Genomic DNA, 13,167 nt, shown 5'->3' with positions numbered 1-13,167 from the left:
ACCCCCAAAGCCAGATAACGAAAATTGAAGGGAAGAGAGGCAGAAAGATAAATACAAATATAAAAAGGGAGGAAAGACACCAAAAGACGAAAGACAGAGAACAGACAGAAAGAAGAAAGGATGGAAGAAACGCGGAAAGAAAGAAAGGAGCCCCCCCCTCCACCTCATTAGGCCTTTTTCATGAAACCGAGATGAGAGAAGGAAGGGGCCTCAGAGGATCCGCCAGGCCCGCACAGTCTGCCGGACCCGCGGAGCCCCGACCTTTCCTGAGAAAATAAAGAAGTGTCGCCACTCCAAATAGATTCTCATTATTCATCACGACCGCTACCGACCCGAGGGCCACGGTCGGTCGGTTCGATCGTGCACGTTGTTCCAGGTCGGAGAACCCGAGGCGCCGGGCGCTCACGGTGCTTTACAAAAAAATAATACTGTAATTTCACGAATCCCCTAAACGGGGCGGGTGGGCTCCTCTCGCCCCCTCCCCGTGGTCCCGGAGCCCAGGCGGGGCGGGAGTTGACAAGGAGGTGCCAGGTCCCCCGTGGCCGGAACCCCCCGGGGGCGCGGCGGCCGCGCTCAAAGGCCCTGCTGTAAAGGTCGCAGGCGGTCGGCGGGGGCCGCGCTGAATGGGCTCCCGGAGGTAAACAGGCTCTTAACTTTCAACTTGGCCTTGACCTTTCTGGAGGTGTCTGGCCGGTATGTAAAGGAGCAGCTGAGGCTTTCAGCGCGTTTGGCTGGGTCAGTAAAGGGGACTTGGGGGGTCGGGGGAGGCTCAGGAGTCCTGAGCGTCAGCCTGGAGGCTTCCAGAAAGACACAAAGGAATCTGTGGGGGAAGGGCTGGCTCAGCCCCGGCTGGCAGGAGGTCGGGATGCCTGGGTTGCCCAGAAAGTTTCTTAAAGAGCCCAGGGAGGATATGGACCCTCTGAGCCTTGAGCCTCAGGCTTCCCCAAGGCTGGAAGAGGCAGATGAGAAGTGAGAAAACCTCTTTAGAGAAACTATTCTTATCAATAAAAACAGGTGGCTTGTAGTTCACTACAGACAGCTGTACATACAGAAACACACATAGAACTCATACTTATTGTTTATAAAATGCTTTCATATGCAAAAATCTCATTTAATCTTTACAGCGTTCCTGTGAGGTAGGAATTACTATACCTAGGAGGAGATAGATAATTTTTTTTTAGCAGATAAGGAGGCTTAATCCTATTTAATCTAACTCCAGCTGAGGTCTATGATAAGTCGTGGACAGAGGCAACTAGATAAACATGTACGGAAAATGAGAGCACATGCTCTTATGTTAATAAATACTGTATCCAGACTGTTCCCTGGTATCTAGCAGATGCTAAATAAATTGTAGAGTATAACCAAAAAAAAAAAAAACCCAGAGTATTTATTTGTATTAAAATGAATTTGTCGGGAGTTCCCATCATGGCTCATTGGAAAGCACGGAAATCAGCAGAAATCAGACTAGTATCCACGAGGATGCAAGTTCAGGTTTGATCCCTGGACTTGCTCAGTGGGTTAAGGACCTAGCAGTGCTGTGAGCTGTGGTATAGGCTGGCGGCTACAGATCCGATTGGACCCCTAGCCTGGGAACCTCCATAAGCTGAGGGTGCGGCCCTAAAAAGACAAAAAAAAAAAAAAAAAAATCCGTCAACATAAGGGGTCTCCAGCCCAGCCAGTGAGCTTCTCCAGGGCTAGGTTTCAATCGGTCATCTCTGCATTTCACAATGAGGTATTTAGCAACTTATTTCCATGGAGAGGGATAAGAACACAACATATCCAAAAAGCACAGGGAACCTTTCCACAGAAAAGAAAATCACGGACTTGGAGAATAGACTTATGGTTGTCCAGGGGGAGGAGGAGGGAGTGAGAGGGATTGAGAGCTTGGGGTCAACGGATGCAAACTACTGCTCATGGAATGGATTTACAATGAGATCCTGCTGTGTAGCACTGAGAACTCTGTCTAGATACTTAGAACACAGCACGACAATGGGAGAAAAAATTATGTAGACATGTATGGGTAACTGGGTCCCCATGCTGTACAGTGGGGAAAAAAAAAGTGTGTTGGGGGCAATAACAATAAAAAATAAATTTAAAAAAAAAGATTGTAAAAAAAAAAAGCACAGGGGCAGGCAATATTGCTATGAATCTTTAAATTTTTGTATTTAACATTTTGTCCTTCTAAAAAATAGAGACAAGCTGATGCAAAGTGCAGAAATACCCAATGTACCTTTTGAATTTTTACTCAGGGAACACACTCATGTAACTAGCATATAGACAGACCAAGATCCGGGAGTGTGTCCAGCATCTGAGAAGCCTTCCTTGTCACTTCCCAGGCAAGGCCCCCCCCCCCTCCCGCCTCCCCAGGGTTCTCCTGATTTCTATTGCCATATCCATCATTTTTCCTATTCTTGAACTGCATAGAACCATACAAACATTATTCTTTTGTGTCTGGCTTCTTTCAGCCACACATCTGCACAATTTATCTATGTTGTGCGTAGCAGTGGTTTTTTTTTTTTATTGCTGTGTGGTACTCCATTCTTTAATTATTGTATGATTTATTTACCCATTCTACTATTTGCTGGACATTGTTTCTATTTTTGAGTTATAATAAATAAAGCTGCCTTGGATATTTTAGTATACGCTTATTGATGCCCATAAACATTTATTTCTGTTGGGTAGATTCCCAGGAATGGAACTGATTATCTATTTTCTAAATTTAGGGATCTATTCATGTCTGTGCTGTCATCTCTCAAGCAAAAAACCAGTAAGAAATTCTTGGCCTTTAGGTAAAAATCCTGCTATTTCTGCCTTTCATAGACAGACAAGCAAGAGGCTGTGATCAGAAACTGGAAAGCATCAAAGAGACATCTCCTCCCTTTTCTCTCATGTTGTTTTCAAATACAGTAAAATCCAGGAGTTCATGCTGTGGCACAGTGGGTTAAGGATCTGGTGTCTCTGTGGCTTAGCAAGGTTTGATCCTTAGCCTGGGAGTGGCAAAAACAAAAACAAAAACAAAAACCAAATATGATAACATCCAGTGAGGATTTCATGCATGATGTCCTCAGTCATTAGCTGTGGCCACTGGGATCTGTAACTGCCACCACAGTCCTACAACTTGGGACAACTCTAGTTTGCATGGGCACTGTCCCAAAAGATGGCTCAAGCTGAGGCTCAGGTTGGTGAAGGAGCAAGACTGAGCCCACCTAGAGGGCAGGGTTTTCTGTTCTATATAATTGTCCTGATGCTGGTGTAGAATAGAAAAGTTTCCATCTTGGAGTTCCTGGTGTGGCTCAACACGTTAAGAACCCGACTTGTATTCAAGAGGATGTGGGTTCGATCCCTGACCTTGCTCAGTGGGTTAAGGATCTGGTGTTGCCACAAACTGCAGTGTAGGTTGCAGACGTGGCTCAGATCCTGCATTGCTGTGGCTATGGTGTAGGCTGGCAGCTGTAGCTCCATTTCAACCCCTAGCCCGGGGACTTCCATATGCCTCAGGTGCGGCTCTAAAAAGAAAAAAAGGAAGAGAGAGAGAAAGAGAAAGAAAGGAAGAGAGAAAGAAAAAGAAAGGAAAAGAAAAAGAAAAAAAAGAAAAAAGAAGAAAAAAAAGTTTCTGTCTTCTCCAGAAAAAACAAAAACAAACAAAAAAGTGGGTCCTAGAAAAAGTGAACCCAGAAAGATTTGATTTGGGAGGGGTAGTGATGGAAACAGAACGTCTCTGAAGACAGATTTGGGAAATAAACTGGTTTGGGTCTTCTGCTCTGCACTGCACAATAGGCCCCAACAGAGGGGCCTCAGTTAATTCCTTCCGTGGCTGGGGCTCCTCTCCCACCTTCTTTTCCTCTTAAGGTCCTGAAAAGCCAGAAGGAAGCAGATGGGGTGCTGGGCTTTCTGGACATTCAGCTTGGGTGGAAGTGTGCCAGGGCCAGGGTGAGTTTCCTGGGCCCCTTGGAACATAGGAAAAGGACTGAAGGGCAGAGAGTCTGGGCAACTTCACACAGGCCAGGCTTCTGCATTCTTGGGGTCTAGAATCCCTGAAACTAGTTCAGGGCTAGTGGGTCAGGCCTAGTTTCCTGGAAATTCCTTAGATCCCAGTAAAGGGAGGAAAGGGTTTATCTTTTCTGACTGGGACTTCAGGATTTTATAAGATCCTCTCCCTTCCTTCAATTTCTCTCTTTCCCTTTTTGTGCCACTCTCCCTGGCTCTTTCTCTGCCTCTCAGAATATACAGGTCATGTGTGTCATCTTTCCATATCTCCCCCACCTCAAAGGCAACCCAGACCCCCTTTTACAAGCCGGCTCTAGATGCTGCATTTCTGCTTCAGCTCTGAACATTTAGCTCGTCCCGGCTCCAGTTCTCAGATCTCCTTCTTGGGAGCTCTGAGTGGTTCCCCACCCCCGCCTCCACCCTTCTCCAAATCCTGAGCTCTCTGGGCAGTAGCTGGGGTCCCTGTGGAAGAGGCGTCCCAGGCACTCCCCTGGGACTGGGAGCAACTTATTACTGCGCATCCGGGATGGGAGGGACACCTAGACTGAACTGGGATGCTAGAACCCGGGGCCCAAAGAAATATCCTTTAATCCCCATTTCCCGGCCTCCTCGCGCTCAGGCGCATTCCCAGGTTCCCCTTTCAGGCCCGCGGCGGCCTCCCGGCCCCACCTCCGACTCCCCTTCCCCCCACGAGATGGCCACTTTATAGGGAAAGCTTTATATTCGCTCGTTAAACCTGCCAAAGCACAGGAGACAGAGAGCCAGAGAGGGAGAGGAGGCAACCGAGGTGGGGCCGGCCCCGCGTCACCTCTCCCGCCTTCCATTTCTCCCCAACCCAACCCCCGCGTAGCTGCTCTGCTCCGGGGGGGGGGCAGGGAAAGGACCCCATTTCCTCTCTTCTCTCTCTTGTTTTCCAAATGCAATAAAAGACCAAGAAAGAGGGAGGGAGGGAGAGAGAGAGAGGAAGGGAGGGAGAGAGAGGGAGGGAGGGAGGGGAAGGGGAGGGGGAGGAAGGGAGGCGGAGAGAGAGAAAGAGAGAAAGTATGTTCGCAATTTCTGCCAGGACGATTTTAATTGGCTCCCCTCCTCCAGACCGCAGCCAATCAGCGCGCGAGCCCGGGCACCTGCGTCCCCTGCGTCAAGACGGCCAAGACGGCCAGGCTGAGCGAATGCAGGGGCCCAGGGAGCTGGGAGCGATTTAAAACGCTTTAGATTCCCCGGGTCTGGGTGGGGAGAGCGAACTGGGTGCCTCCTGTATCCCCCACCCCCCAGCACCCCATGAGCCGACGTTCGGCCCCATGGAGCCCGGCAACTATGCCACCTTGGACGGGGCCAAGGAGATCGAAGGCTTGCTGGGAGCCGGAGGGAGTCGGAATCTGGTCGCCCACTCCCCACTGACCAGCCACCCAGCAGCGGCGCCTACACTGATGCCCGCTGTCAACTACGCCCCCCTGGATCTGCCGGGCTCTGCGGAACCGCCAAAGCAGTGCCACCCATGCTCCGGGGTGCCCCAGGGGGCGTCCCCAGCTCCGGTGCCTTATGGCTACTTTGGAGGCGGGTACTACTCCTGCCGAGTGTCCCGGAGCTCACTGAAACCCTGTGCCCAGGGGGCCACCCTGGCCGCCTACCCTGCGGAGACTCCCACGGCCGGGGAGGAGTACCCCAGCCGCCCTACCGAGTTTGCCTTCTATCCGGGGTACCCGGGACCCTACCAGCCTATGGCCAGTTACCTGGATGTGTCGGTGGTGCAGACCCTCGGCACCCCAGCGGAGCCTCGCCACGACTCCCTGCTGCCTGTGGACAGTTACCAGCCTTGGGCCCTCACCGGTGGCTGGAACAGCCAGGTGTGCTGCCAGGGAGAACAGAACCCATCCGGTTCTTTCTGGAAGGCGGCATTTGCAGGTAAACTGCCCACTACTCTGGATCCCCTCAGCGGTGAGCATGGAGGATTGTAGGCTTGGTTGGCACTTGCCTGGGAAGAGGTGGAGGGAGACTTGGGGCTGGTGAGGAGGTGTTGGTTCTCCTTGCTTGACCACTAGGACTCTTAAGGCAGGTCTTGGCAGTTAGAGAGCCTGGGTGGAGGCCTCAGAGGGTCAGTGTGAGAGGCCCGAGCTGGGTGCTCTCCAAAACCCGAGGACCACCAGGCCTCTGATCTCCCCGGAAGCCTTGGGACCAGCCTTTCAATATGCCGGAGAATTTGGCTCTCTTTGCTGTTGTTTGGGGTTCAGGGTGTCCCTGCCAAGCAGGATCCCAATTTAATTCTACAAAAGGATAAAATAACTCTTAATTAATTGAGTGTAGGAATGGGGTGGGGTGGGAGGGAACAGAAATATTGAATGTTCTGTAAAGAATTTAACACTTTACCTTCTCTCAGATTGTGTTTTTCAGTTTCCAAGGGGAAGTTTAGATTTCCTACAGCCATGACTTAGGTGTGTGTATGTGTGTGTGTGTGTGTGTGTGTGTTGGGAGTTGGGGCAGACACATGTTCCCTTCTGTACCGAATTTGACTGTAGTCTCTACAAGAGTGGCCAAGAGTGGGAAAATGCATGTGAAGGGTGGATGTACATATGCAGAAGGTGGGCAAAGCTCTGGCTATGTGTGATGGTGTGTTTGCCGGCATGAGAGCAGTGATGAAAGAGGGTGGCCTGTAGAAAGCTTCTCTTGCCAAAGCTGAGCAGTGATCAGAGAACCAGCTGGAAGCTGAGGTGCCCTCCTGCGCTTTAGGGGAAGGGGGAGTACACTAGAACGCCTGTAGGATGACCTGGGTGCTCCTGCACGATGACTTAGCTGGTGGGGCCTGGGTCTGCATCTGGGCTTGTGCCAGGCGGTGGTCTGAGCCTGTCTTTCTCTCCCTCCCTCTCCTGCTGCGCAGACTCTAGCGCGCAACACCCTCCGGAGGGCTGTGCCTTCCGCCGCGGCCGCAAGAAACGCATTCCCTACAGCAAGGGGCAGTTGCGGGAGCTGGAGCGCGAGTATTCAGCTAACAAATTCATCACTAAGGACAAGAGGCGCAAGATCTCGGCGGCCACCAGCCTCTCAGAGCGCCAGATCACCATCTGGTTTCAGAATCGCCGGGTCAAGGAGAAGAAGGTTCTGGCCAAGGTCAAAACCAGCGCTACTCCGTGAGGGAGCTCCCTGGCTGGGGCGGTGGGACGTATCCTGGGTAGACCTTGATCCTGCCAGGGCCAGGTGGGGGCTCAGGACTCTGCTGAGAGGCCCTCAGAGATGACACTCTTCCTGGGCCATTTCTCAGGAACAGCCTGGGTATCCCATTTGTCCTAGAGAGTCAGCACGGCTCAGAGTTACAGCCCAGTTCTCCAGGTAACACCACCCAAAGGACCTTGTCCCAGTCATAATCATTCATCCTGGCAGTGGCAATAATCACCATAACCAGCACTAGTTGCCATATTAGTATCATATTTTCTATCTAGAGCTCTGTAGAGCACTTTAGAAACCGCTTTCATGGATTGAGCTGATCATGAATAAACTTGGAAGGAGACTGGTAGCAGGACAGCTTCCTCTGGATCTCCATTTCCAAAGCCCATCTCCATCCCAGTGAAGGCAGAGGAGACAAGAAATGGCAGATTCACTGCTGTCATTATGCTGCCAATTCAGCATTTTTCTAAGATGACAGCTAGGCAGCCTGGACAATACTGGAGGGTGTGACTCTCCCTCCCTGCCCCCCTCCCCACGTAGTACCCACTGGTCTCAGAAGTCCCCATCCCCAACTCTTCAACTTTGACTGTGTGCGGAAGTGAAGCCAGTGGGCTGCCTTCCCAGGTCTGCTCTCCTTCCTGCCAGAGAAATGGGGTTTGAGAAAGAGCCTGGATAATTCACCACTCCCTCTCCAGAACTTTCCAAGTCCTCCCTTAATGTTCAGGCTTCACTGGGCATTTGGAATCCATATGAAATAGATATTTGTGGCCTGTAGATGGAGACCCTGCCAGGCACAAAGGGTTACAGAATGACGGAGGAGTACTTTATCCGTATTAGGCATAACCCAAACACACCGGTATTGTAGACCCAGAAGGAAGGGGAAAAAAAAACCACAAACAGAAAACGGCCCCTTCACCACTCATTCCTCCTCTACTCGCTTGCTGGGAGCCCTGAAAGTCCCCGGACAAGCTCTTTTTCTAGTGACTGCACTATGGGTGCTGGAAGCCCAAAGACCCAGTCTTAGAGTGGGGAACTGCGGGCTGGCAGGACAACAGTGGGCACAGACTTTTTTCTTTTTCACTTTTCGCTAGTTCAGTCCTTATACCCTGAATCCCCGGTGGAGGACACCTTGGCACCAACTCTGTTTTCCTCCTCAGCGTAGACAAGTATGGGAATAGCGAAGAATTCCCGAAACCTGGGGGCACACTGGCTGTTTGCAGAGCTGCAGAGCCAGGAACTCTGACACCTGTCCTTGATGTCTTGTTCCTGGGCCCAGTGCCTGGTGGGACTCACGGCCTTGGCCCCGCAGCAAAGCCAGCGGGTCTGCGCTGGATCTGCCTGCAGCCGGGCCTTGGGTGGTGGTGGTGATGAGGTGGTGCTGTGCACAGGCCGGCAGTGGAGAGGACCCACCGCCGGACCCACGTTCCGAGCTACCGAGCAGCGGGCGGGCAGGAGGAGAGCAGCCGGAGCGGAGGCACGGCCACGGTCTGGATCGCCAGCCCTGCTCGGAGTCGGCTTCTCATTCTCCAGAAAACTCTGCGTTGGCCGCCGCAGCCAGAGGATTCGAGTGTTTCCAGTCCGCGGGCGGGTGGGATCCCCATCCTGGCTCCTCTTCCGGGAAAGGGTTGGGAAGACTCTCCTAAATCTATTTACCAAAGAGGAGCCCGAGGCCAAAGGGAAAGGCCCCAAGACGGTCAGTCACTTTCCCTCCCTGGGTCTCCTTAGAGTGTGTGTGTTTGGGGAAGGGTGTGTGTATCAATTTCGTGATTTAAACAATCCTTCCAAGTCCTCTGGTCCAGTTTAAGCTCCCTGGTATCGCGCCCTGCTCGGAGGGAGTTGCTTTCCGCCTTCGACGTTCTCTTTCAAGCGAAGTCCCAAGCGCTTTAAAAATGGCAGGTTCTCCAGGTTAGTGGGTGCAACGCCTTCCCTCGCCGCTTCAGAAATGGCGAGGCTTCAGCGCAGATAGGCGCGTGGGCAAACGAGGGAGCGCGCCCTGGTGCTGGCTCCCCACACGCAGAGGGGAAAGCCCGAGAGAGGGGTTGCCACTTGGACCTCGCGCGATGGCCTGAAGGAGTCAGGGGCTTCGGAGACTCTGGCCTCCCAGGGCTCTAACTCCTCCACTCTGCTATCAAGGGCTTAAAGTCGAGGCTCCTCAGTGATCCACTTGGCAATAATTTCAGAACGAAAAAAAGATTGAGGATTTTAGAGATTTAGTTCTCCAGCGATGCGTTTGGCCTATTAAAAAGACAAGGCCGCCCCCTTCTGGCAGAAACTCGCCATTGCACGGAAACGCTCCGGCCTGCGGGGCTGTAACCCCTCAACAGAGCCTCTGGCTTCCGGGTGCCTCGGGCCTCGGGCCTCCCAGGTCGCTGAGTTTGCGGCTGCGTGTGAGAGCGCCAGGACCCGGAGTCACCTGCAATTGAGCCAGCGTATCGGCAAATGTATCCTCCCAGCGGCGGAGAGGCCCAGGAGGAAGGCGAGGAGCGCAGCACGAGCGATCTCAAAGAGAGAAAAAAACAGGGCAGCCGGGGGCTCCCGGGATCGAGGTTGCGGCGCCATCTGCCCTTGGTCAAGGTCTTCGCTCCACTGGAGTAGTGTGCTTATCTTCCTCGCCAGAACAATTCGCCGCAACCCCCTCTCTGCCCGCTTCTTCTTCTTCTTCTTTTTTTTAAAGGTATCATTTACTTGTATGGAATCTGCGCAAAATTTTTTATTTAATTTCGCTTTGTATGAAACCCTTTTATAGAAGCCCTTTCCAAACGCCAATTTCACTCCCGAGACGAATTATATCCTCTCCCACCGAGAACGACCATTTAAATGTCTTTCACTGTATATGTCTAAATTACAGCAAAATCCCCATATCTACATGTACTTCCCTGCAGCTCTTTGCTTTTTAAATAGGGCCATTTTTAAGGTACAGGAGAGTGCCAAAAGTATTTAGACTGACATGTGTGAATATAACGTTCACGAATAGGTAAATTCAACATTCTCATGGATAAATAAACGCAGAGGCGTACAAATATACTCCGGAAAATACACTGGGCATCTTTTCACCAACGAGGTTTAATTTTCCTTGGAGCTGCCCTCCGCGCCCTCTCCCTTCCTCCAAGGCGAACATCCCTGGCCCGGAATCTCAGCAAACATCGAACCAGGATCGGAGGGTCGCGTCTACGCTGCTCCAGGACCGAAATCACTTCCAGCTCCTAACCAGGTGGATTTTATTAGGCCTCCAGAGGCCGAATTAGGGGGATAGAGGTAAAGCGCATAGATGAGACCTCCGAAAACTTTTCTGGAATCTAGGTTCCCTAAGCAGCCCAGCGAAAAGCGAACCCAGCGGAGAGGCTCCAACTGCGGGGTCCTTTACTCGCGCTGGCAAATGCTTCCTGCTGCTCTGGAACCCGCGAGGCCGCTCCGGGCCGTCTGTCTGTACCATGGTGCCCCCGGTCCTGGAAACCCCAAGCCAGCCACTTCTCTGAGTCGAGAAAAGGACCAGGAGCTGCCCTGCGGCAGGAAAAAGGCCCAGATCAAGTCCCCCCCACCCCACCCCCGCCCCCAACCTAGCTCTCAGGGACGCCGGCTCCCCTCCTCCAACACGGGGCAAATTACCCTCCCTTCCCCCAGCCTCCCTCCCCTCCCCCAGCCTCCCTCCCCTTCATTCTAGGGCCTAAGTGCTGCACTTTAATTAGGTTTCCTTCGGGGGAAACTCTCTGCGCCCCCGCGCCCCTCAGGTCTAATAGAAACCCCAGAGCTTCAAATGAGAATTGAATAAATGAACCCGTTACCGTAAACTGGCAGTAAAGCGCGGAGGCAACTGCTGCGGAGGGGGCCAAAGCAGAGGTTCCGTGGTTTCTTAAAGAAATGTCTAGCGTATTCTCACCCCCTCTCTAGGAAAGGGGGGGAGAAAGCGCTGGAGCGGCCGGCAGCCTCTCACCCAAGTGGGACACCCCGCCCCTCCCCCGGGCGCTGGCCTGGGCTCCGAGAGAGATTTTAAAACATCCAATGGGGAACTGATGCCAGCCTTTCTTCCTCTCTAGGCTACCAGTTACTTTTGTGCAGAAAGCGGGTGGGGGTGGTCGGAGCAGACGGAGGAGGACGAGTTCCACCGCTGGTCCCCCTCCCCTAAATTGTCTCCAAAATGACGGGGGGAGGGTGGGCAGCAAGAATTCAATCACCCTCAGAATGATGGCGAGGGAAAGACAGGACTGCGGGCGCCCAGAGGTGAGGGGAAAAATTGGGGACTTTGCCATTGAACTTGAATTTTCAGGCTGGTGATCGCCGCCGCCCCTACCCTCACTCTCCCGAAGGCTTTAGGGGAGGAGGGAGGAAGATGAAGGAAAGGGTCCCATCTCTGGCCTTGGGAAGGAGGGAGGAGGCCAAGCGGCGTTGGAAGGGCCTGAGCGACCCACCGAGAGTCGCCAAGGAGTCGCCCAGGTTGTCGGGGAGGGGAGGAGGCTTGGGGTAGTGGGGAGGGGGCCTTCCAGCCTTCGCTTGGCTCGGAGGCTCGTGGCTGCGAAGTGGGGAGCCTGGGGCTGTGCGCCCTCTGGCCGAGCCCTGCCCCAGACTCCGCTGGGAGAGGGGCACCCAGAGCTGCGCTTCTGTCTTTCCTTCTCCAGCCCGAGGTGCGCGGGCAGAGCCCTGCGCCACTGGAGGCTGGAACCTTCAGGCCTCTGCCTGCCCACCTCAGGGCCCTGGGACCCGTTGAATTCCCGCCCCAGCCTTTGCAGAGAGAGCTCGGGTGTTATGCTCCCATGTCTCAGATCAAAACCGGCCCATTTTGCTACCTCTGAGAGCGCGTGTTTCTCTCTAACAAGGTAAACTGGCTGGTCCGTGGGCCGAGGGCTTTACCGCTCTCGCTCTGGGAGCTTGGGGGACCCTCCCAGGAATTTGGGGGCCTCCACCGTCAGGCGGGCAGGAAAGTGTGAGCATCAGGCTCTCGCAGAGACCACCTGGTGGGGCGCATCCTCTTTGGTTCCTGGAGAGACCGGAAGCCGCCTGGGCAGGAAAGGACAAAGAAAGCGCTTCGCCGCACACGGAATCTGCGCGGCCTCAGCGGGGGAGAGCAAGGGCTGCCTTACGACCTTATGTTTGTCTTTGACTGGATGGAATCCTGGTACAAAGTTCATATTATTGTTAATGCTGTTGTTCTTATTTAAAACTGTAATACTTTACAAAACACCCACTTTGAAAACTGGGGGGAAATGAACCATAATGATAAATGGCAATAATGCTTTACTAACACACTCTAAAGGGAAAAGGTCTGCTTTTAAACAAAAAACCAGTGGGCCTTAGTCCCTGGAAGTTATCTTCCTTGTGCCATTCCTATGCCGTCTTCAGAAGCTTGGTGAGGGCCAGGATCTGAGAAGCCACTGGAGTGGCCGCCCATGGCTGGCACATCTGCACGGGGACTCAGAACCTGCACAGAAGCATCAGGGGGCCACATGCTTGTTTCCCAGCCACTGACACTGCTCACTCCTTGGTCTTGAGGTGGACACGGTAATCTACAAATCCATCTAACCCTCCCTGCCCTAGCAGGTTCCTGCCCATTTTCTCTCAGAGCTACTGTTCTCACACCGACAAAACCCACTTTATAAAACGAGGACATTGAGACTAAGGATAAGGTACTGGAAGGGTGTCAGGGCTGGTAGTATGGCTGTGCTGGACCCCCAAAGCAAGAGCTCCTGAGGTCTAAGCTTTGCCGGTCTTTGCCAGCACAAGAGAACAGGAAGCCAAGCCTCTCCTTCATTCCCCACACACCTCTCCTCACAAGGTTTCTCTAGACACTGGCCAACACCTGTTTCCATCTGGAGCCATCCCCTGAGGTCGCAGAGGCGCACTCAAATTCCATAGACCCAGCCCATCCAGGGTGAGGTGGGCAGATTTGCATAAGTGTAACCATTGAGGATTAAATGCAAGTGGAAATTTAGTTTCAACCATTGCTCCATGAGCACCTACTGTATGCAAAACCTTCCGCTGAGGTGGGGGGCTGGAGCAGATACAATGGAAATACAACCCCCCTTCCTACTG

The 13,167-nt window shown here is 52.9% G+C and overlaps 1 protein-coding gene across 1 annotated transcript; it reads left to right on the top strand.

Annotated features, from left to right (window-relative positions):
* HOXB13 (homeobox B13) lies at positions 5,140-7,494 on the top strand. Its single transcript, XM_003131551.3, has 2 exons — positions 5,140-5,889; positions 6,860-7,494. The coding sequence occupies exons 1-2, from the start codon at positions 5,286-5,288 to the stop codon at positions 7,111-7,113; spliced, it is 858 nt and encodes a 285-aa protein (XP_003131599.1). The 5' UTR covers positions 5,140-5,285; the 3' UTR covers positions 7,114-7,494.

This window comes from Sus scrofa, chromosome 12 (genome assembly GCF_000003025.6).
Source record: "Sus scrofa isolate TJ Tabasco breed Duroc chromosome 12, Sscrofa11.1, whole genome shotgun sequence".
NCBI classification, from domain to species: domain Eukaryota; kingdom Metazoa; phylum Chordata; class Mammalia; order Artiodactyla; family Suidae; genus Sus; species Sus scrofa.
Note: the sequence above shows the minus strand (reverse complement) of the source record. Positions and strands in the feature narration are given on the sequence as shown.